Below are 23,092 nucleotides of genomic sequence, written 5' to 3'. Positions count from 1 at the left end.
ATGTACATAACAGAAGCTGGTGTAAGATATCAATAAATACAGACCATATGATTTTTTTATGGAATAATTCTTTTAATTTTACATTAAAACGTTCTACATTTTATTTATATCTTTCATTCACTCAAAGTCACTTTACAAGGACAAAGAAAAAAACAATAAGAAAACTAATAATATAGAAACGTGATAGATATAAACAATTAAGAAAAGCAAACAATATAGTTACAGACTGCAGTAATGAGCAGAGAACAAAGATCATAAATTAACACTGCAGACTGAACCTAAAAGAACAATAACAAATTAAATCTATGTGATATTATGGAGATTTTACCACAGGGAATTTCATTACACTGAAATGCCTGTCACCCATGGAAGAGAGTCTGAAGCTTGGGACAGTGAGAAGACCAGAACTTGAAGACTTTATAGTGTTGACATTTATCCTGTATTTTTTTAAAGGAAATATTTGAATATAATTCTGTATGAAAAGTTATGCAGTCATGTGCTCTTGAGGGCTGGTAGGACACATGGTTCAGAGGTTTTATTTGCCATTGGCATCTGGGTTATAAAGGTCAGGCTATTTTTATCGTCGGTAAACCTGTAAAGAAAACATTGTTTGATGTTAATTTTGAATAGGAATATTTAAAAAGACAAAATAGCAGTATTATTCTTCACACACACAAAAACATTTATCCATGACAGTGCTGGACCCTTACCCTGCATCACTGCTAACCTGGATCTTCACTGAGGAAGATGTTGATAGAGCAGGAGGATGGGCTGGTTTCCTGTCAGACGGTAAAGAAAAACATAAAAATATTTTTAATTGTAGAGACAATCACAAAAACCACGTAGCACTGTGTTGTCTGTCGCAACATATCCCAGGACACTGTTGAAATGATCGTGATATGAGCATTTGGGACCCAGAAATGCCTCAAAAGGAACTTTTGAAATGCAAAGAAATCCAGGCCTGAGATCATTGAAATCTGAAATCAAGTTGCAATTACACTGGGTGACAGCATGGCAGTGCTAAAAAGCTAAAAGAACAATAATATATTTTTATTTAGTACAGTCATTTCAAGAAAATGTTTTCTAGCCTACAGAACATAATGTAATATCCAAATTACATTGAAGACATTGATCCAATAGACACTGAATTCCATGTCTATTAACGTTAAAAAAATAAAATAAAATAAAAAAACCTAATCCACAATGATTTTTCATTAACTTAATGATTTCATTCATTTGAAGTGTTCAATTCTATACACAAAATAAACTTAAAGTATATATTATTTCTGAAGTACAATTTTACAATTATTATAACAAATTATAATTTGTAATAATTATAAATCTATTTACCTTATTTTTCGTCCATTCAATTTAGCAAAAAGCAGACTGAGCAGTCTCTCTTTCTGTTCCCATGTTAGATCAGAAATATCCACTCTGGAGCTTTTCAAGTTGCTCCTGAAATGACACCAAAGCATTTTCATTGTCATCTTGATTAGAGATGCACCTGAAGAGTGGTTAGAAATTCAGTGCTAAAACTCTCACACCATTTGTCAGCCTCTTCCAGGTCAGCCTGGACATCATTGGTGCTGTGTGGGGCATTAGAGAAGGTCCGTATACGAGGGTACTCCAACCTTCCAGCCCGTGCCTCATTCATTCTCATGCGATAGGCCTTCAGAGCCTCCTGTCTATACATACAAGATCATCGTCAAATACGGGAATCACTTCCAAATGTGAAGATGTATCTTTAAAATCCCCTATTGAGAATATTTCACAGAGCAGCTTTTCATTTTCACAACTTAAGCTAACCTGTAGTGCTGTTGTTGTGTTCTTATTTCCTTCCTCACATGGTCAAGAGCTTTGTGAAAGAAGAGCTCGAGTTCTTTACGCTGCTCCATGATGCTTTGCGCCAGCTGTTTCACTTGGCCCAGCTCCTTCTCTCGAACAGCTAGAAGCATTTCCAACCTCTCAAGGTCTGTGCCGTTGGCCTGCGCGCTGACCATGGCACGCCGTTCCACCTCTTCTCTCTTCTGCTCAAACTCCCCAGACATGATGCCCAGAGCTTGCTCAAGTGTGACCAATTTAGCCCTTAGCTCAGAAGTCTCATTTTGTTGGGACTTTAACTGAGAATTGCCTTCCTTTCTCATCAGTTCATTCGTCTCCTGCAGAATCAATCAGTTGTAGAGTCAGCACTGGACATATGCAATGTGCTGAAAACAATGGCAAACATGAGCACATCTCTGCAAGCCAGCTTGGTTAAAATGTACTTCGGTTTTATTAAACTTATGCTTTAATGAAATACTCAAGGCAAGACACTATCACAGTAAAAAAAAAACATTGGGTTGTTTTTTTTAACCCGGGTTACAAATATTGGGTCACTATGTTGGGTTATTTTCCAAAAAAAAAAAATTGTTGGGTAATTTTTAACCCAACATTATTAAGTGAGTACATGGAAAACCATTGTTTTTTCATGCACTAGTCAATTTGGAGATTTTGCTTCTATACTTACACTGTAAAAAGTGATCAGTTGACTTATCTTAAAAAAATTTAGGAAACCCACTGCCTTAAAATTATTAAGTAAATAAACTTCATGCTTAATAAAAAAATAAATAAGTAATGTGGAATTGTCAAGTTCACATAACCTAATTTTTTCAATTAAGCATTAAGTTTATTTACATCATAATTTTAAGGCAACGGGTTTACTCAATTTTTCTAAGCAAGTGAACTGAACACTTTTTGTCAAAAACATCTAAAATATACAATTACGTTTTTTTTATTTAGTATTATTACACTTTATCTGTATCCGTAGGTTTTAATTTCAATAGCCTACAGATCTTTAAAGGCCGTTTTCTCAAAACGTTTTTTTTCTCCTGCACAGAGCCAGAAATCTCCATTTCAGTAGCACTTATATACACCAAACTTCCCAGTCTTATTCCTATCTATCCACCTTTTTCCTACGCCCCATGACGATTTATGGGAGTAACTTCCGTTAAACTGTAAACAATATGCGAAAGGTTCGCTCTATGAATGCAATAATAAGCATTTTCAAAAACTGGGTACAATGACATGACATTATTCTACTCACCCTTCCACCATCGAACATTAAAAGGAAATTTAAAAGTGTAAAAGCATTAACAAATTATTACAACATACCATGAATGAATAACCCCAAAAGACTGATTATTTCCGCAGCAATACAGACGGGTTAAATATCACTGTTGTAATATATGTCTGTATTGTACGTTGCCTTAATCAAAAATGTGCATTAACTGGAACATTGAGAGATAATATTTCAAAGTGTTTCCCATCATTTTGACAGATTTACCTGCTTTAGAAACATTCCAGTAAACACTGCTAATAGGGATTAGAAGTGAAAAGGGGAGACAATTACATTTTAAAGCATCCGTGTGAAAACAAACCTGGAAAGAGGCGTGAGGATTTGGGGAGAAAACAAGAGATTCTTAGTGCTTTGCAGTGAATTATTCATGGGATACATATCGTAAATTAAATCAGGAGAGTAGACCACAAATGTGCAGTATATGTTGTCCTTTTCAACATGTGACTGGACTGAAAAGAGCTCTTCCTATAGGTATTCTTGTGATATCATGTCATATTAAAATACTAAGTGTTACATTTTTATATAACACGTACGTATATAATAGAACATGAAGGAAATTTTACAGCTCATTCAGTCAAACTGACGAATAAGGACTATAGCGCACCTTATTATTTTAAATGATTTGTTTCAGTCTTTTTTGCATCCGGAAGAGCCTCCCATAATCTAAAATGCAGAAGGCTCATTAGGGAAAAGGTGGATATTCTGAAGGTTTGTAAAGGGTTTGTTCATTTATAATTCACCTGATTATTCACCATTTTATTCCTAATTGATGTAGTGGCCAATGTTTTCTTTCTGGCTGTTGCCAGTATTTTGTGATTTATGAAGTGATAAAAATAGATCCCTTCTGTAAAACCCTTTAACTCTGATATGTCAACAGAATGAACCAAAAGTTTTAATGTGGCTTGGTCCAAGATTCTATTCTAGAAAAGATAATTCGCATATTTAAACATTTCAGAAACGTGTAGGCTAATACAAAACAATTGTCCTAATACACTATGATTAATCAACTGGGAAAGTATGGTGATATCTATTAGTGAACAGTTTACCCTAGTTAACATTTTTACATCTTGCCTTAAAATTCCTGATTTTCTGCAAGCATTATCACCTTCAAGAGAGCAAGGGAAGCATTCTTCTCTGTCAAGGCTTCATTTATCCTTTTCAGTTCGTTCGCCTCTTTCACATGATAATTCAGTGCCTCATTCAATCGTACGTTCTCCTTCACCACAGTATGTGATGCTGTTCCGAGCTGCCTGTTGGGAGCCAAAACTGACGATTTGACTCATATACACCAGTAAACACAAATCATACGCATATGTGCTGGTCTTTTTTTTTATATGCAGTCTTTAAACAGAATTAAGACAATGAGTAACTGATCCATTCATGCAATTAAAAGAAGAATGGCTGCTCACACAATAGCTTCATGATGCGCTCGCTCTGCAAGCTCAGCGATCTTCTGCTCTGCTTCCTTCTCAAGGTGAATCTGTATAAAAGAAGACATTGCTGACCGTTCTAGCGTGCATTTTAGTGGCACAAGCATCTAAAACTCTATAACAAAAGGATTTAAAATCTGATGGTAAATAAATGCACTTTGCAACAATTTATGCAATACATTTCTATGCATTATCTCTACTGTCTTGTTTATGGATGGATGCTTTTTCTTACCTTTGCTGTGTAGAACTTGTACTCTGTTCTCGCCAGACTCTCTTGGTGTGCGCGGTCAGCTATATAAATTTTTTCTCTCATCTAGAAGCACACGAAACACATAACACTCTATATGTCTGGAGTTTTTATGCTTTCAATATGAAATGGCAGTTTGTGTTGTGCAGTACACTGATCAGGTCTTCTTCCAGATTGGCCTTTATTTTGCGAAAATGCTTAATGGTTTTGAGCTCGCCCTGCATCCTCTGGAAGTCGCTTGACCTCTGCTTAAACCTCTCTTCTAACGCATCAATCTTCTGCATGTATTCAGCCACCTGCAACAGCCAGTCAATTGAAACGAATGAGGCTTGAATTTCAGAAAAAAAAGGGTAAGAACTGACACGTACATCACATAGACGTCTATTTGATGTGCGTGTTTACATCTGGAAGATGTATTTTTTAGAGTGTTTGCTCATCTGCAATACGTCTATAGGATGTTTCCTGTCAGATGTCTTTAAGATGTTTATGATTTAAAATGTATGTAAAACTGACATCTTAAAGACGTCTATCAGATGTTAGTAAACAGCAGATGCTTTCCAGATGAAGTGATCTTTAACAGACATCTTGCACATGTGCTATCTGAAATTCAAGAATTGTTACAGGCAGCTTGACATATAGGTCAACCGCTAATTTGTGTGGAAAATAATAAACTCTTACCAAAAAGTCTTTCTCTTGTGCAGTTTTTGCTTTTTCTCTTTTCAGTTGCTCTTCTAATGCAGCAATCTTATATGGAAAATAGTGGGAAATGAACAGCACAGATGGATAAACGTATGCTCTTGTTTCTCAGCCATATGATGGACATGTAACATAAATGCAGACAAACCGTTGCTGTTTTTTCACGATCTGTCCTTTTCAGGAAAGCAATAACATCATCCGTGTCTTTTTTGGCTCTGTACTGCTGGTTCTCGAGCTCCTCGTTGGCTTTGGCTAGCGCGCGAGTAGCTTCGCGATATTCGACACGCGAAAATTCCGTGATATCAAACTTCGCCTCCCATAAAGCTGCGTTTGATTTGAACTTTTCGATTTCTGACTCCCTGTCGGCTTTAGACTCCTGCTTGCCTTCTTTCTTACCTTTTCTGTAAAGAAAGGGTAAAGAAAATGTAAGAAAAAGCTAATTGTATAAATCACCTGAAACGACATCGTTCATTCTCACCCTTTTCCTTTGCCCTTATTTGCTTTCTTTTTCGGCATCTTTCGGCTCCTCAGACGACTATCAAATGATTTTGGACCTGCACTGGCTCATATTCGTTCTGTTTACCGTTACTATAGAAACGGTCATCGGAGTCACGTTGAATAAATTCGTTTTAATGGGTTTTAAAACCTAGGCACACGCGTTTTTATTTTTGTCCTTACTGATATAGTTGTTTTTGTAGTTTTGTTGTAATTAGTTTATAAGATTTAATAAACAATAGACACGGCAACTTTTCAATATCAAGTGGGCTATTCTTTTTAATAATAAAAAAACATCACAGACTAACTTATGACATTTCCTAAAATACAAATAACGATTTTAAAAATGAGAACACTTTTTTTTTTCACACAACATAAATTCTAGTATGCCAAAACATTCGAGTGATTTACAAATAGAACAATTCAATTGCAAGCACTTGTACGGCAGGTTTAGCTCTCAAATTCATGAAAACAACATATCACTGACCTAAAATAAAATAAAAAGATCATATCTGATATATAATAGGATGAGGTAACACTTTATTTTATAGTGTCCTTGTTACATGTAGTTACTATAGTAATAATTACATGTAACTAACCCTAAACCAATCCCTATTCCTAACCCTATAGGCAACATTAGTTAAATGTAGGCTATAATTACACTGTAACATGGATAACTTAAAATAAAGTGTAACCCAAAATGGCACGTACATGTAATGGCATGTAACAAATGTAATGTGGATTTTCCACCATTATCTTTCACAAACATTTGTGTTTAGTATAAAATTTGTGTAGGCCTATAGGCAAATAACAAAAACAACAAAGCTCACATAAAAAAAAAAACCTTCTCATGCCAGTTTTGCCCGGCATGTAGACTGGATTTGCTGAATCTAGGAGAAACAAACAGGTTGATAAGGGTGCTCTTGAATAAGGCAGACTTGTTTTTGAGTCATTTGCTTCCCTCAGACTCTTTGGGAATAGCAGTATTGATGACCCAGTAATGTCCACTATAGTGTCAAGGATGTCACATGACAGTCCAAACATTTCCTGCTGGCTTTCCCTGCGTCTGAGAAGTTCTAGTTCATCTCCATCTCCTGGGCAGCTGATGATTTAAGAGGAACAGAATCAAAGCCATCTGACGTTCTCTGTAAAAGAACATAATTTTATTAAGAAAATGTCTATATCTGTCTGTTAACACTATTAAATATTAGTGTAACATTAGAACATGACATCTATAGAGTTTGTGGTACATAGAAAAATGAAGTCTGTCTTGTGACCTCCTCACCTCTCTGGAATATGACTTGATTTTGGTGAAGAAAGATTTTTTTGAGAGATAGATGAGGTCATCCTCTGCATCTTCTCCCTCCATGATGGCACAGCTATCTGCAGCTGGAAGTTCACACTCCTTATCTCCTGCAGTCATCATTAGCTTAGAGTACTTATACTGCAGCCTAAAGAGAGGGCATGAATACTCTTATACAGCTTATCTATTCATGTGGATAGATCATGAATTCTTTATCAAAATACTGGGTTTCAAAAAAAAAAAAAAGTTTATATATATATATATTATTATTATAATTTTTTTTTTTATTTTTTTTTTTTTTTTTTTATCAATTAAACTTATTTAATTTCACATGTACGCTGCTTAGTTTTCCACTTTCTGTTATTGGATGCTAAAGTAACAGTTTTTGTTATAATTTTTAGGCAAGATTTCTGTGCATCCCTAAATAGATGTGTTTCACACCATGTTTATATGCAATATCTGCAAGACTTTATGAAATGCATCAGTTTTCTGAAAGATAATAAACTAGATAACACGTTCAGTAATGGACTCTCACTTGCGTGTCCTTTTCCAGAAGTAGCAGATAAGTGTAATGAGCAATACGGCAGCCACAGTTCCAATGGAGACGCCAAATTTCAGCCAGAAGTCCAGTGTCACACAGGCAGTAATCTGCTGAGACGGCAGCGACACCCCACCTGTGCACCTCAGAGGTTGCTGCCACACATAGGTAGTCCTCTGAGAAACACAAACACATTTTAGCAACATTAAGTCAAAATATACAGGATTGTTCTACAACAAGTTCCCAATTCTAGTCCCTATGCCTCTCCGCTCTGCACAGTTTGTATGTGTGCATCACAATCTGCTCCCTAGTTCAGTAGTCAGGGCACTGATCAGGCAGTCACCATTTTAAGAGCTGTCTCAATCGCAAAATCCTTCCAGTAACCTGAAAGTTGGCTCCCTAAAAAATCCCACAATGCACTGTGAGAACCAGGGAGCATTGATGCTCACTATGTTCCCTTACGGGAAGTTCTGGAGAAAGAAACATAAATCGTGCAAGCCAACTTAGTGTTCACTGCTCCCTGCTCCCTACTCCCTAAGCATGGGATATCTGTTGAAGTTCACTTCACTTAACAAAATGCATTCATTCAGAACACCCTGCAACGTCATCAAAGACGAAACTTAGGTCATGCACATTATATTATTTTTATTATGGCATCAAACCTTAAAAATCCTCTAAATTAATATAAATTACCATACTTTAATTTAATATGCATGTGTATAATACATCCATATAAATATTCATTAATTTAAAATTTCACTTAATCTAATCTTTTAAGGTCCAGAGCCCAAAACTGATGGATAAATGTTGCGATGTTTAATAGGAAATTAATGTAATATGGTTATATTAAAGGGTTAGTTCACTAGTAAGACTTGAGGGTGAGTAATTACTGACAGAATTTTCATTTTTGGGTGAACTAACCCTTTAAATATTTCGTTTTATCTTATTTAACCTGTCATCATGATATTTGACTTGTAACTGTCACATCTCACGCAATTTACACCCATGACACCTGCGGATTCAGATTAGGATCTTAAGATGGCGAAATACCCTTTTAAGTCCACTTCGCAGCGCACTTACGGTTGAATGGAACCCACCCCTCAACTGAGCATGTCAGATAAGAGAGACATACAAAATGTGCAGAACAGGGAGGTGTGAGGACTGGAATTGGGAACCTCTGTTCTACAATAAATGGTCCATTTCAGAGTGGGGAAAAAATTGTTTAATTCAGTCACTGTATCATGATGTAAGTTGACATGTACCTGAATTCCTTGGATACAAGCACTCACAATCTCCTTATAGTTTCTCTCAGAGCAGAGAGGACAGGCATGCTGGGAACGCCACAGGAAATGGAAGGAGCAGCCGTCACAGGTGCCCTCTGAGCACTTACTACACCAAAGACAGAAAGCAAGCAATAAAGAGTGATGTTCCTCCATCCTCTGTTGTTTCCGAGTTGGATTACATACACAAAGCTTGTTAAAGTTCAGTCCAAACTCACACTTATTCAATATTCACACTTTCAAATCAATGTCTTTATTGGTCTTCATTTTTCCATTGGAACAGTCCCAAATATAGGGGAAAATTATAATAAAAAAAATTGTAAACATTGCTTGTTTGCAAGGCTGCACAATTTAGTCCAAGTTTTCATTATAGATGATGATGATTATTATTACTAAATAAAAATATTATTATAATAATTAAGAAATATTATTATAATATTTCCAGTAAAATAAAAATAAAATAATAAATTATTTTTATTTACAGTACAACTGTAAAAATACAATATTTTTATATTTTTGGCTGTCTTAATTTCTAAATCTTCAAACTTTTAACCATCAGTAATGCTTAGAGTAGAGGTGAGGATCTATGTGCAGCAATCTTTATTATACTTAAACAAACAAGAAGACGATGAAGAGAACAAGAATAGTCCACCATGTTAACTAAAAAGTGAGAGCTTTGTAAAAGAATCTAAGGAGAGTATTTATACACAGGATAATGAAGAACTAAACTAGAACATAATCGGTAACTACACAAAGAAATTAAAATCATATTAGAAACAATGACAACCAAGAAAACATGTACTAAACACAGAAACTAAGAACACAGAACCATTGAGTGAAATGAAAATCAAAATAAAAGTCCCTTGAACAAAAATGAACTAGATGTGACACCATCAAGCTTTTATTTTAGCAGAATACAATAGGGAGCTTAAAGATTCTCTTTTGTTGACAACAGCCGATTTAAAAAAAGTCATCTCATTACAAGTTTTAGAAGATGGTTGTCTCATATTGCATTCCCAAATGTACGTAACAAGCGAGGCAAACTCATAACACATTCAGAGATGAGTTCAAGTCGCTCAGAGGCACTAAAACCACTGGATTATGAGCTGCTCATGTGTACAAGAACACAGTGGCACACTTCACTCTGAAACACGCAGCATATATATTTATATAATTAAATTGCAGCCTTTGTGATTTGATAATCACACCAAACCATAATCACGATTTCGTTTTTATATTGATCAAACGTGCAGTCCTACCCAAAAGTAAACATTTTCGTTTTGTACCTTGGTAGGGAAACATGGTCTTTCAGTGTTACAGTGGGATCACATCGAAGCCTAATGGAGGTTGATCTTCCATTTTTACATGCTTGCGTAGTTTCTCTAGATCTGTTGACACCATTAATGAGAAGAACATAACATTACAGGTCAATCTGAAGAAAATCACTGAGATACTGAGTTGAGTTCAGAGTTTGTAAACACAATAAAAGCATTAGAATATATCACTGAAAGCAAGTACTCACCTGTAGTAGAATATGACATCCGGCAGCTCTGATTCAACAGGAAAGTCGCTGTCCAATGACGAGATGTCATCAAATTGGTGGTCAGTGCTCACTCCTGTGTATAAAACATTTAGCATCTGATGAATCCCTATGCCCAGCTGGGATGGGTTTATTTGATAGCGATTTCAAAGCAGCGGTAGCACTCACCAATTAAAGTGTCTCCAATACTGAAGGGCTGAGAGGACACAACGCTCTGACCCCTGATCTCAGAAGGCACTACAGTGGACTGACAGATGTAGCCTTTTACATCCCTCTTGCTTTCAGTGACATTATCCACACAGGATGCAAGAACTCTGTTCTAGATAAGAGACAGACACACTTTATTGTGTGATTCTGAGCTTTTACTACTCAGACTTCACAGTTTAAAACTTCATCTGGTCTAACTTATTCTCTTACTTCTGTTCCACACAATGCCACACTGAAATGGTGGATATATTGCAGCCCTTTACTGGTGAAGCGTGGGCTGCTCTGGAAGCCTGTGGCGTTTGCCAGCGGAGAGAAATCATAATGTAAGGTCTTTCCTTTAAGATGCAGTGCTAATGTACAGTCACTCATGCACGCAGAACGGCCCTGTGGACAAAGAAATCAAACGTATGTAACAAGAATTGGATGGATATATAAAATATTTGGAAAGTGCACAAACTGCAAATATCATTATAAGGAAAGTTCATAAAAATATTCATATATAATAATAAAATATAATAATTAAATTGAATTATTATTTTAAAAATATATAAATTAATTATGCTATATTATTTTTATAATAATTTTGAAGAATTAGTATTAATTATTTCACTTTAGTAAGTATGAGTGATGAGTGAAAGAGATTTTCATTGTATGACAGAAATTCTTCAATATGACTAGGACTTTTATATAAGCAGCAAAATATTACAGTGTCTACTCTACATCCGAAATTATATATTAATCAATGGATATACAGTATACAGGGCCTGCGACCCTACATAGAAATCCACAATTCTTGATACCAATTTCAATACCAAAAATTCACAAAAAAGCCATAGGACATCTTTTTAAAGGTAGTACATTTCTTTTTAAACTGTTTACCTACTAAATATTTAATCCATTTATACAAAACTATTTTGTAACAACAATTTATTTATCTATACAAAAGTAGTTCACCTTTTAAAACGTTTAAGACCATGTGGTATTTTGCATTCTGTGTGAGCGGCCCCTGTTCTTTCAGCTCACTGCAGTTTTAAAGCCCTCTCATTTTATGTATCAGGCATTCATTTATAGCCAGAGGATGAACAGTACCTGTTCCGGCCAGTAGGCGGGACTGTTGCCAGTCAACAGGCGTCAGTAAACCATTATTGATTCAAAAGCTAATGAGTTAATAAAAACTGTAAAAAATAAAATAAAATACTGAGAACTTAAGTCTAGGATCTGTGGTTAATAAACTGCACAGTTTACAATGCAACCTTGTAAATTTAATTTTTGGGGAAATTAATAAATATATTGCAATAAATAAAGGGTATTGACAACCCGATCTCACGGCAATTCGTACGAATTTTACGAGGTGGCTAATTCGTACGAATTCATACGACCTCACTCGTACGAATTTGTACCATTTTTTGCTAAATCGTACATATTTTACGAGTTGCCCAATTTGTATGAATGACCTACCCTTGGCCCCACCCCTAAACCTAACCATCACTGGGGTTTAGACAAATCGTACGAATTCATACGAATCAGTCACATTTTACTCACTCGTACGAATTTGTACGAATTGGTCGTGAGATAGCGCTGGTATTGAAGGCATTGATCGATGTAGAATAGGCATCATTCATATCATATTGTTATAAATAATTATTATTTAGGTGGCGCTACCATGAATGGTCAGTCAAATAAAACTCAATCAAATAAATACATAGTAAATTAATTTTATACAAAATAGTTTCAACATTTTGCATTGAAAACATAGGCTATATTCCCAGTATCCACAATACAATAATGGACAAATTACTTATCAAAATATTAATCCACTTTGATGCACTGTATATAGGCTATTAAGCTCAATTCTTTGATAACTTTATGCATGCGTAAGCAGTATGACAATGAGATCACAAAGGGCTATTTTTTAATAGGCTATATCAATTTACTTCCCTTACAAATTAAATAGGCATTACAAATAGGGTTACAAATTGTAAAATAGGCATTATGTTTATATATGAGTCACATATTTGAAGTCTAAATAACTACATTCTCACCTAAAAAACTCTAAAACTACATTCCGTGACACAACAACAGTAGTATTTGTAAAAAAAAATATGGTGGATTTGCTTGACCGCCATGACAGCCGCCGTAAGCCAAGATACAAACGGTGAAACGGTTATTGTGTCGATACTGGGGGAATATCGCACGGCTGGAAAAGGCTTTCAGCCAATCAGATTCAAGAACCAGAAAGAACTGTTGTATAGGCCTACATACATATATGTGTGTGTGTGTGTGTGTGTGTGTGTGTGTGTGTGTGTGTGTGTGTGTGTGTGTGTGTGTGTGTGTGTGTGTGTGTGTGTGTGTCTATATATATATATATATATATCATAAGTAGTGTTAATCATTTGGAGTGCTTACTTCATTACTGTAAGTATTGGGTCCACAAGGCATGCAGGCTTCCTTTCCGACTGGCTGCTCGGGCCTGATGATGGTATTTGAGGGACAGCTTATACACACTCCAGTGCCGTTCAGCATGTAGTGTCCTGGAGGGCAGGGAACGCAGGCAGAGGCAGAGTCAGCCAGAGCACACTGTCGACATTCTGAAGCCACACCCCCAATCACGTTAGTGAGGTGAACTGAGTAGATCTTAGCCAGGTCAGAGCTGTATTCATTTTTCTGTAACACAGACACATAGTCATAGATTATCAAAGGCTTTTAGAGTCTAAAAATTCTGTTAATTAACGGTAAAAAAAGTAAAAACAAAACAGAAAGTGAAAGATTCCAGTTTAATCTCACCATGTTGAAGGTCGCAGTGCGCTGAAAACCCCAGGTGAAGCTAACAGTGTTGTTGCTTTTAATAAGATAAGAGTAGGACTGCTTTCCTGTAGTGCCTGACCAACTCTCCACATTCATATTATTCCATTCATTCTGCCCCTGAGGAGAGATGTAGACAAATTCTAGACATTAAAACTCTGAAAGATAAGGCAAAAATATTATAATGATTATATTATACGTTTATTTTTAAATAAATTAATAGTTTTATTCAGCAAAGGAAAGGATGCATTAAACTGATCAAAATGGAAAGTAAAGATATTTATAATGTTACAAAAGATTTCTGTTTCAAAGACATGCTGTTCTTTGAACTTCTATTCAGTTTCCACAAAAATATTAAGCATTTTTATTGATAATAATGAAAAAAATATTCTTAAGTACCAAATTAGCATGTTGTTTCTGCTGAAAATTCATTAATATTTCACAATATTACTGTTTTTACTGTATTTTTTTATCATAAGAAACTTCTTTCAAAAATATTTAAAAAAATCCAACTGACGCCTAACTTATCTATATAATTTTTATTTTAAACAATAAAAGACAAAACTCATCTGCATACTGGAAAAGTAAGCTAACAGATATTAGATATAAAACTTAAAAACAAAAATAAAAGGTTGTTCAAGCTCTAATTGTAAATTTCACATATATTAGAATATAAAAAATGGTCAAACTCACAGCCATGAAATACAGTTTACAATCAGCTGTACACTTCGTTTCAAACACAAATGTTATTCTGGAAAGCGCGACTCTCTCTTTGTCTTCAGTCAGGGAATGAGGTTGGCTGAAAAAAGGAAAGACCAAAATAACATATATAGCATAAATTATTAACCCAGGTTTTATGTCTCTGGTAATAGTAATGCTGATGCTTCATTTAACATACTGAGATCATTAATAAGATGCAGTTGCTGTTTGTTAACATATGAGAGCAGTGTGTGCTCACCTGTATCCAGGAACTGTGAGCGTCAGCAGCATGTAATCAGAGTCCTGATCGCTTGGTGTGGTGTAGATGTACTCACCCGCAACCTCCCAGCCTGATACAACAAAACCCCTTTACATCAACAACTATGGCAAAACAAAACAAAAAAAATGTCTAAAAAAAAAACACCTATATCCCCCAGTCAGTGGCTCACTCAAAATGTACCTGTGCTCCTCTCAGTGCTGCTGTATTCTGAGCTGAAGACTGAACTCCTCATGTTGCCAGGCATCTTGTTCCACCATTTATACTCAAAACCCACGACTGGTTCCGTTCCAGCGGGACACTCAGAACATTCTGAACACATGTAACACGGTTGGTGATTTCTAATACTGAATTCTGTTATTGATGCACTAAAATAATACACATAAGCATACAAATGTAGTGTTGTCATCTAGAGATGTAACACTGATGCTGCCACAGGTTAGTTTAATGTTTGTTTTTCTCTGTCCTGTTGGCTGTGTCTCTCTACCTGTCCCATTTGAATAGAAGCCATGTGGGCAGGGTTCACAGGTGGAGGTGTTGCTGGAGAAGAATCCTGGATTGCATGGAGTACAGGCCACCATCTCCCCTGAGGCCGGGAGCTGCACTGCCTCCTCCACACTCTCACTGCAGATCTTGGGCTCAATCCACTTATACATCAGCTGTGTCTAAATACACACACACACAAACAAAAACAGTCAGTTGTTAGAGGGAGATGTTTAGGGTGTGTTCACGCTTGCTAGTTTTGATTGGATTAAAACAAAATTTGGTGTGATTGTTCTGTTAGTGTGAACACTACCATCTGAACCCTGCAGCGCAAGGGTACTGATGCGGTTTGAATGAAATGTGAACGCAATACAGACCAAATACATCTAAACAAATCAAAAACAGGACATATTTCACAAGATGCGACCCTAAAAAGACAGAATGCTAAAGCTTATCTGTTTTTTCTCATCATAGCTATGTTGCCCATTACATTTCAGTACAGATGTCGGGACTGCCGTCTCCTTGCAGCAGATCTTCAAATTCATGGCGCTGTTTTGACTCTTTAACACATTTTATAAGCTTTTTGTGAGTTCTCAGCTGGTAAAAATACCATGTACACACATAGAACAAGCGCATTTAGCCTAGCACACAGCATTGTTTTGGATGTTATATACGCCATAAAAGCTGTTTTTTTGTATCTTTAAGTATCATTTTCTGGTATGGACCAAAAAAAAAAAAAAAACAAGAGAACTGAACTACAAGTGTGAACACAACCTTAAAATAAAATAAAATAAAAAAAGCATGGTACCTGACCACTGGAGTCACATGGTGTGTGAGTATAGAAGTAATCAGTCGCTTTGCAGGGCGGTCGCTGCAGACAGGTTCCAGAACTAATCCCTAGAGTTACACACACACAGGAGAGGAAAACGCCAGTGGCATTAAGAAAAACACACGCACACACACTCGTTTAGATAAAGTGATAAAACACAGTAGGCAAATCCATTTGCTTCATTTACTTAACATTTACATGCATGTGGTTACATTTAAATGCTTCATCACATCTATGGAGATGTAACGGTCAAAACTCTTCACAAGGCATTTTTTGGGTGACCACACCAGGCATTAAAAAAAACATTTGATTGAATGCTTTGTAAATAAAAAAAATTTAAAAAGCATTTTTTTTTAAATATGAAAGATATACAGAAGGCTATTTGATAGTTTAAACTTTAGTTTAAAGCATAGGTTTAAGGGGGCTATATTTAGAATTTAGAAACCCTTGTTAGCGACATCGGTGGCCGTTTGTGAACTGCAGGCAGGAACGTATTGCTCGTGCTCACAGCCTCGCACTCGTGCAAACATTGCATAGGCCTCCAAGAGAAGAGACTGACTGCGGAATTCTTTTTCGTTCTTTGCTTAGAAGTAAAATGTTGGAAATACCGTTGCAGCGAACATCCAGACGCCATCCACGCTGCTGAGAGCGACGTTTAGATGAATATGCAAATCTGTGCTGCGCGTTTTCCTCTCAATAACAAAATAAACCCTCAAAAAATGACGGGGTGAGAAAGCGCCAGTTTAGAAAGCATCTGGTCATTCTGCAATTCACCGGCATCATGTCGACAGATGAGGTAGTTAAAATAACACTTTTATAATAATAGTTGAGAATGGAAGAGAGTAGCGGGAGCACGCGTAACCTTGACATCCTTTGGATTTTTCCTGTGAAACTACAGGCTAGGAAGTCAGGAAATGTGGAAATGTCGTGTTTTTTTCTTCTTTTCAGTTTTGTTACACACAAAAATGCATTAATCCATTAAAATGATTACATATAGCCCATTTAACAACAAAATATTTAACAATTAAGCCCTTTTAATAGCTAACATTTTATAAATTATAAAATACAGGCTGACAAGCCTCAGGATCATTACAAATATACTGTAAATATTACACTAGCACAAAACATCCTCACAAATACACATCTAAGTACAAATGGAAAACAAAACTATGAGCAGAGATGAAGATGGAATGACATGGAGCACAAACAACAGCAGCTGCTGACCCTGATGGCCGACCTGAATTAACATTCATGGTCATTTTGCTTTAAAAATGCTGAGACGCACCTGAATATTTGTCTGCCTCACAGGGTTGACACGCAGTGGCTCCCTTATTAGAGTATGAATTAGCAGCGCATGGGATGCAGCGGGCAGCCCCTGGTTTATCACTATAGGTACCAGGCTTACAGTGAAAACACTCCGATGTATACGAGACCCCTGAGAAGAAAAAAGGTCAATTGTTATTTTATAATTGTTTTTTTTTCATGCATTTAAAAAGTATTCCCAGCATGCCATCTTTATTTGAAGTAGTACACAAATAATTGTGATGGATAAATACCTAAGATGCTAATGTTCTTCAGCAGAACCGGTTTGGCAGTGTTGGCAGCCAGAGTGAAACCCGTTGTTCTCCAGTACAAGACATTGTTACCACTACTCAGCTCTACCTGGATAGACAGCAAAAAGAAAAGGTTATGAGGCCTGGGACTTCCACATATTCTCTCAAAAGATACACACCTACTTACATAATGATAATCCCAATCACTTTCGGATATCTTCATCCAGCGACGTTGAGAGTCTGTAGACTGACACTGGTCATTCTGAACCTGTTAACACACTTATGTTGTCATATCCCATATCATGCATAACAACATTATCAGGGTATATACCACCAGAAACTGAAAAAAATGATTCGTTGAATTTAATAAATTTTTAAGTGGTTGCACACAATTGATTTTAGCTACATTTAAACACTTACCATAAATTTTTGTATTAAATTCAATGAATAATTTTTTCCTATGTTATTTAAATATTACATATATGCAATTTAACTGACCATAATGTCTTTAAAGCTGTGTATTCTTTGTTTACTTACATAAAACTCAAAAAATATGTTGCTGTCTGGATAGAAGTACTGGAAGGACACAGATCCAGGCTTCTTCAAACTCACAGCATAGGAAAGAGTTGAAGTGCATTCATCTGTGTTAGAGGCAACATAGTCACCTTTCGGGATCCATGTTGAGCTATACAAATGCAAGAGACATATGCAATGGGTTCCCATAAAAGCAAATTTCCACAAATGTCTGTTCTTCAATTTAAATAACTCAAGGTCCTGATTCGTCAAGCACTTTTACATTTACTATTAAACATTATGTGCATGCAATTACAGTTAAGTGAATGTTGAATGGTTCAACCATCCACTTGATCTTGAATTTTGAGCACTAGCACCCTTTTGCATTTTATGAATGCAGTAGTTCTCATTTTACATACATATGAGTCACTCACTTGGAGCAATTTGAGTAAGTGTCTCCAAAGTTAATATTGATGCCATGGCTGATAAAGCCAGAGGGAAAACTGTCCCACTCATCGAAGGCAACACCCGTCCCAAGAGAATAGGTCCCTGCGACGCATTTCTGACACTCTTGAGTCCTCATGTCCAGAAATTCGCCTTCATTACAGGTGAACGCTGACAACATAGAAAAAAACACAACACAATTAAAGTATCTTAATGGCTTTCTAGATTCGAAAACTCTACAACTTGTAACATAGCATGTTATAGACAGTATCATTAATAATTTGTATCTAGGAGTTAGTGTGTGTGTGTGTAGCCTGATAAACCCTACATTATGGGGACAAAACGTCCCCACAAAGATGGCAATATCCGAAATCCTTGTCTTTTTATGGACATTTTTGGTCTCCATGAGGAAAACAGTTTATAAATTGTACTATGTGATGTTTTTTGAAAATGTAAAAATGCAGAAAGTTTTCTGTGATGGGTAGGTTTAGTGGGATGGGTTAGTGTAAGGGGATAGAATATACAGTTTGTACAGTATAAAAATCATGCCTATGGAAAGTCCCGGTAAAACATGAAAACAAAACGCGTGTATTGTAGGGACTCACTGCATTGGGTGCCTTTGACTGGATCAGGTAGGCCAGTGCATGTCTCTGGCTTGTTGGGTATCGCCACTCTCCATCGAGAGCCCAAAACGTCACAGTCTGTGTACTCAAAATGGTAATCAGACTGCAAAATAATGAAACATACAATAACAACTGAATTAAAATGTCTCTCTGTGTCATTCAGTTTTGAAAATAGGACCATGGAAAAAAGTGACACAATATTTTGCAAGGTTAATACATTTGTTGGCACACTTGGACAACTTTAGAGATGTCAACCACATCAACCTTAGTCAGTAATGACTGAAGTATTTATGTAAGAAAATTATATTGAGAAATATAAAAAGAAACTAATAAAACGATAAAGAGGCCGATGCAGAGTGTTTTATAAAGCCGCTACTCTACAAATATTTAAATAAAATGTGGACATGAAATGTTGATTTCAGTTCGAATTATTAAAAAAAATGTACTTGCTTCAGCTAAGAAAAAAAAACAGTCTATTACAATGTGCAAAACAATCAACCTAGCCACAAGACAAATGCTGCACCATTATTACAGTATTATAGCATTCTACAAAGTCTGTCTCTAGTACTTTTAAGTCATGTTCAGTACAATTGTTAGCTGAGATGCTAAACTTTTCACTTTGTGCTTCACAGATATAATACAAATTTGTTGTCACTGTGGAAACCAACCCTCTGATGTTACTAATATATTGCGATTAATATGCCTCTGGATTATCTCCTTTTAAAATACTGTGTCGGATCAATATTTGCACTGTAGGCGGATCCAGCCGTGATCAGCTTCAAGGATGTCTTCGTATCCTTGTCTAAACAAACAGTCTGCCTATTATTTACTCACCATTGTGCGAAGAGGGAGAAGCAGATGAAATAAAAACTTGAGTAAATAAACCTTTAACACCTCTAAACATTTTGTTTATATTTATTCTAATTTGACTTAACATAATAATCTACTAAGAGATACTTAAATGCTTAAAGGTGCGGTTGAAATGAAACAAATGGTTTGTACATGTTGACAGCTAACTCCCCCAAAGAACAGGCAGCTGGAAAGAATCATGAACCTAAATGAACCTGAGGTAACAGCAGACACTTCACAGAGCAAATCAGAATAACCCATGTGGAATGAAACAAGATTAATTGTTAACAAAACCTTAACATGACAAGTGGTAGCGGTTCCTATGTGCTTTGTGTTAGTTCAGCTACGTTATGTTTAGTGAGGAGAAAGAAAGAAAGAAAAAACGAAAAGTTGTTTTGAACAAGCAGTCCACATCATAATATCCACATCCATATAAATGATGAAACCAAAAAACCAAGGCAACAGAACGGAGTGACATTTGTTTCTATGGTGTCTTGTAGGAGTCAGATTACCTGATTAATCTCTTACTCCCACATAAAACATTTGCTGTCTGTGTTTTTTTTTTTTTTCACAAGGTCATTGGCAAGGCCTATTTTCAATTATATTTGCAATTATAATAATAAAATTAGACAATAATGTTATTTCTGCACAAGCACACACACACACACACACACAGACACATATATATATATATATATATATATGAAGAGTTCAGATGCAAAAGCCTCTAAGTGCCATCTGAAATTTTCTTATAGAATGATCATTTTTATCAAGCTCGTTTATTTAAGTTCAGTGATTTCACTTAAATGGCAATTAATAGGTAATTTTCATTGCCATTAAAGTGAAATTACTGAACTTAAATATACAAGCTTCATTAAAATGATCATTCTAGAAGAAAATTTCCGATGGCACTTCAGATGGCTTTTGCATCTGAACTCTTCATATATAAACAGCATTTATTGATAAGCATGGAATGTGCATAGGCTTATGCCATGGGACACACTTAACCACTAGCTGAAACACTCTAAGACAGAACTGAACACACTTACAAACTGTTTACAATGACTGGAGCAAATTTTAAATGCAGACTGTGAACACTGACTGAACGCGACACTGCGCGTTTGGTCATGATCAGTCGTAAGTACCAAATTACATTCATAATTGGCCTTACAGTCGTTAAGTGTGTCCCTGGCTTTAGGCTTGGCGGACTAGATCTGCTATGCTTCTGCTGCATGAGTGAGGGTACAGATGAAAAATGCACATAAATACAGTGAATAGAATCAAGCTGCTGCAAGGAAAACCACCTAGCAGATCTAGGCAGGTGGTGCTGGGGAAGGTGGAGGGCAATGAGTTGATCCAGTTTGGGACTGAAATAAATAAGTTAGGTAAACAGAGTGATTGACCAAAACGATTGGCTTAAGTTAACCAATCTGCTGCTCGGAAGAGTTTCATGACTGACCTATATATATACTAAGATATATACTGTATATATACTTATAATTAACTAAATAATTAAGACAGGGATGGGCAACTTCGGTCCTGGAGGGCCACTGTCCTACAGAGTTTAGCTCCAACCCTAATCAAACACACCTGAACAAGCTAATCAAGGTCCTCAGGATTACTAGAAAATTACAGGCAGGTGATTTTTTCAGGGTTGGAGCTAAACTCTGTAGGACAGTGGCCCTCCAGGACCGAAGTTGCCCATCCCTGAATTAAGAGATCGAAAGTCCTGATTTCTGTCATGTTGTAGTTAAATCTGCATCTGGCCATGTTCTGTGTGTCTATAGCACACACTTTTGTTTCACTGCCAATACAAAAAGAAAAAGACAGGTATATCAATGCAGGTACTGTATACCAACAGCAATACTGCCATTTGTCAACTGACCCTAACAGCAGATGTCCTTTTCACACAGCTCTCTAGGCAACGGGCGAGCTTATCTGGACATGATAAGGTAAATGTGTGACATGACCCATTTCCATATGCTCACTCTTATTCAAACTTGAGAAAACCGAGGACAGAGAGCGGAAACATAAAGGTGGACTGCACCAACAACAAAAATGTCTTTAAAATTCAACATATATGCTGATCAGAAAGGAAACAAGCATACTGAAAGTTGATACGGATACATGTGAGGTTTTTTATTAACTAAGAAAACATACCGCTCATGTCCCTTATTTGCTTTTTTAACTGATAAATGTGGCTATGCCAGTTTTTTCCCATTTGTTCCTGTATGTTTTCATGGTTTATTATTTGTAAAGTGACATAATGTGAAACACAAGCTTAACTGTATGATGTGTGTGTACAAGATGATTCTTGGCACGTGAGCAAAACAGGTGCCTTTCAATTTCTGATCTGTGAAGAAACTATGTTGAGTGTATTTCTATTTATGGACCTAACAGTTTATTTATATAGAAAGTACTGGCCTAGTCCTCCAGTCCTGTATGATAATGTTTGGTGTTTATAATGATCAATATTCCATCAGCAACAACATTAGCTCACAAATGTGTTATTCTGTCAATGTGAGTTCAGCCAGTGCAGTCTGCCAGTCAATAAGTAATGATGTAGATGTAGTTCTAGCAGCTGTCAGAAATAAACAGCAAATAAATATAATTTTTTAAAAGACTATTGTTACGTTGCAAGAAAATCTGTTAATGCACAATAAGTAGCCTAGTATCTTACCTCTTTGCAGCTGGGTAATTCCGCTGTCATCGTTAAAAGTAGTAAGGGGAGCAAAAATATGACAGAAACGCTTTGCGTTCCAGCAGTGAAAAGCACGTGTCTTAAAAACATAGCTGTTTCCAAAAGATATGTTCCCTTCAGGCAAGACGTGTGACAAAACTGACGTGATGTTGATATTGCTGCGCTTTTATCCCCACACTGTTTGCACATACTAAGCGTGTAACGCGCTCAGCTCTCCTATTGGTCAGTCTCTCTGGGATGGTGTCCCAACTGCAAATGTGTCCGTAGGCTATCTAAATAGATGGATATTCGTTAAGACTCAACAACAACGACAAAAGAACACAATCTTATTAGTCCCTGTGTTTATAACGAGCAAAGAGTCCATGGCATAAGTAATAAGATTACTCTTGATCTTCAATTGGGAAACACATCGGGACACTTTTTGCCATTGAGGTGACTTGGAAAAGTGTCCAGATCAACCTGATTTCA

The 23,092-nt window shown here is 36.3% G+C and overlaps 2 protein-coding genes across 2 annotated transcripts; both read right to left on the bottom strand.

The window, feature by feature from the left end:
* Window positions 1-207: 207 nt before the first annotated feature.
* On the bottom strand, window positions 208-6,060 carry bbof1a (basal body orientation factor 1a). The gene is made up of 12 exons (XM_079896351.1): window positions 5,967-6,060; window positions 5,637-5,889; window positions 5,471-5,536; window positions 4,945-5,088; window positions 4,778-4,858; window positions 4,525-4,595; window positions 4,221-4,365; window positions 1,807-2,159; window positions 1,545-1,685; window positions 1,351-1,455; window positions 711-779; window positions 208-592 (listed from the first exon to the last, which is right to left on the bottom strand). The coding sequence occupies exons 1-12, from the start codon at window positions 6,002-6,004 to the stop codon at window positions 493-495; spliced, it is 1,566 nt and encodes a 521-aa protein (XP_079752477.1). The 5' UTR covers window positions 6,005-6,060; the 3' UTR covers window positions 208-492.
* A 172-nt stretch (window positions 6,061-6,232) lies between these two features.
* elapor1 (endosome-lysosome associated apoptosis and autophagy regulator 1) lies at window positions 6,233-22,918 on the bottom strand. The gene is made up of 22 exons (XM_079897098.1): window positions 22,604-22,918; window positions 19,057-19,177; window positions 18,442-18,622; window positions 18,032-18,179; window positions 17,682-17,762; window positions 17,498-17,603; window positions 17,227-17,376; window positions 15,921-16,009; window positions 15,117-15,294; window positions 14,813-14,941; window positions 14,612-14,702; window positions 14,347-14,452; window positions 13,636-13,773; window positions 13,258-13,515; window positions 11,062-11,235; window positions 10,813-10,963; window positions 10,627-10,720; window positions 10,391-10,492; window positions 9,087-9,213; window positions 7,822-8,000; window positions 7,269-7,434; window positions 6,233-7,128 (listed from the first exon to the last, which is right to left on the bottom strand). Exons 1-22 carry the CDS (start codon window positions 22,811-22,813, stop codon window positions 7,060-7,062), a joined length of 3,048 nt encoding a protein of 1,015 aa, XP_079753224.1. The 5' UTR covers window positions 22,814-22,918; the 3' UTR covers window positions 6,233-7,059.
* Between the last annotated feature and the right edge of the window lie 174 nt (window positions 22,919-23,092).

The sequence above is a fragment of the Squalius cephalus genome, assembly GCF_949319135.1.
Source record: "Squalius cephalus genome assembly, chromosome: 16".
Lineage (NCBI taxonomy): Eukaryota > Metazoa > Chordata > Actinopteri > Cypriniformes > Leuciscidae > Squalius > Squalius cephalus.
This window is presented reverse-complemented; position numbering and strand designations above follow the sequence as displayed.

Excerpts from the sequence above, each read along its gene's own strand:
- bbof1a (XM_079896351.1), bottom strand. The coding sequence starts at position 6,004 with ATGCCGAAAAAGAAAGCAAATAAGGGCAAAGGAAAAGG. Across the intron at positions 5,890-5,966 it reads AATAAGGGCAAAGGAAAAGG|AAAAGGTAAGAAAGAAGGCA; the intron begins GTGAGAATGAAC and ends CTTTCTTTACAG. Across the intron at positions 5,089-5,470 it reads CACAAGAGAAAGACTTTTTG|GTGGCTGAATACATGCAGAA; the intron begins GTAAGAGTTTAT and ends TGGCTGTTGCAG.
- elapor1 (XM_079897098.1), bottom strand. The coding sequence starts at position 22,813 with ATGTGCAAACAGTGTGGGGATAAAAGCGCAGCAATATCAACATCACGT. Across the intron at positions 8,001-9,086 it reads CTTGTATCCAAGGAATTCAG|AGGACTACCTATGTGTGGCA; the intron begins GTACATGTCAAC and ends TGTGTTTCTCAG. Across the intron at positions 7,435-7,821 it reads TTCTGGAAAAGGACACGCAA|GCTGCAGTATAAGTACTCTA; the intron begins GTGAGAGTCCAT and ends CCCTCTCTTTAG.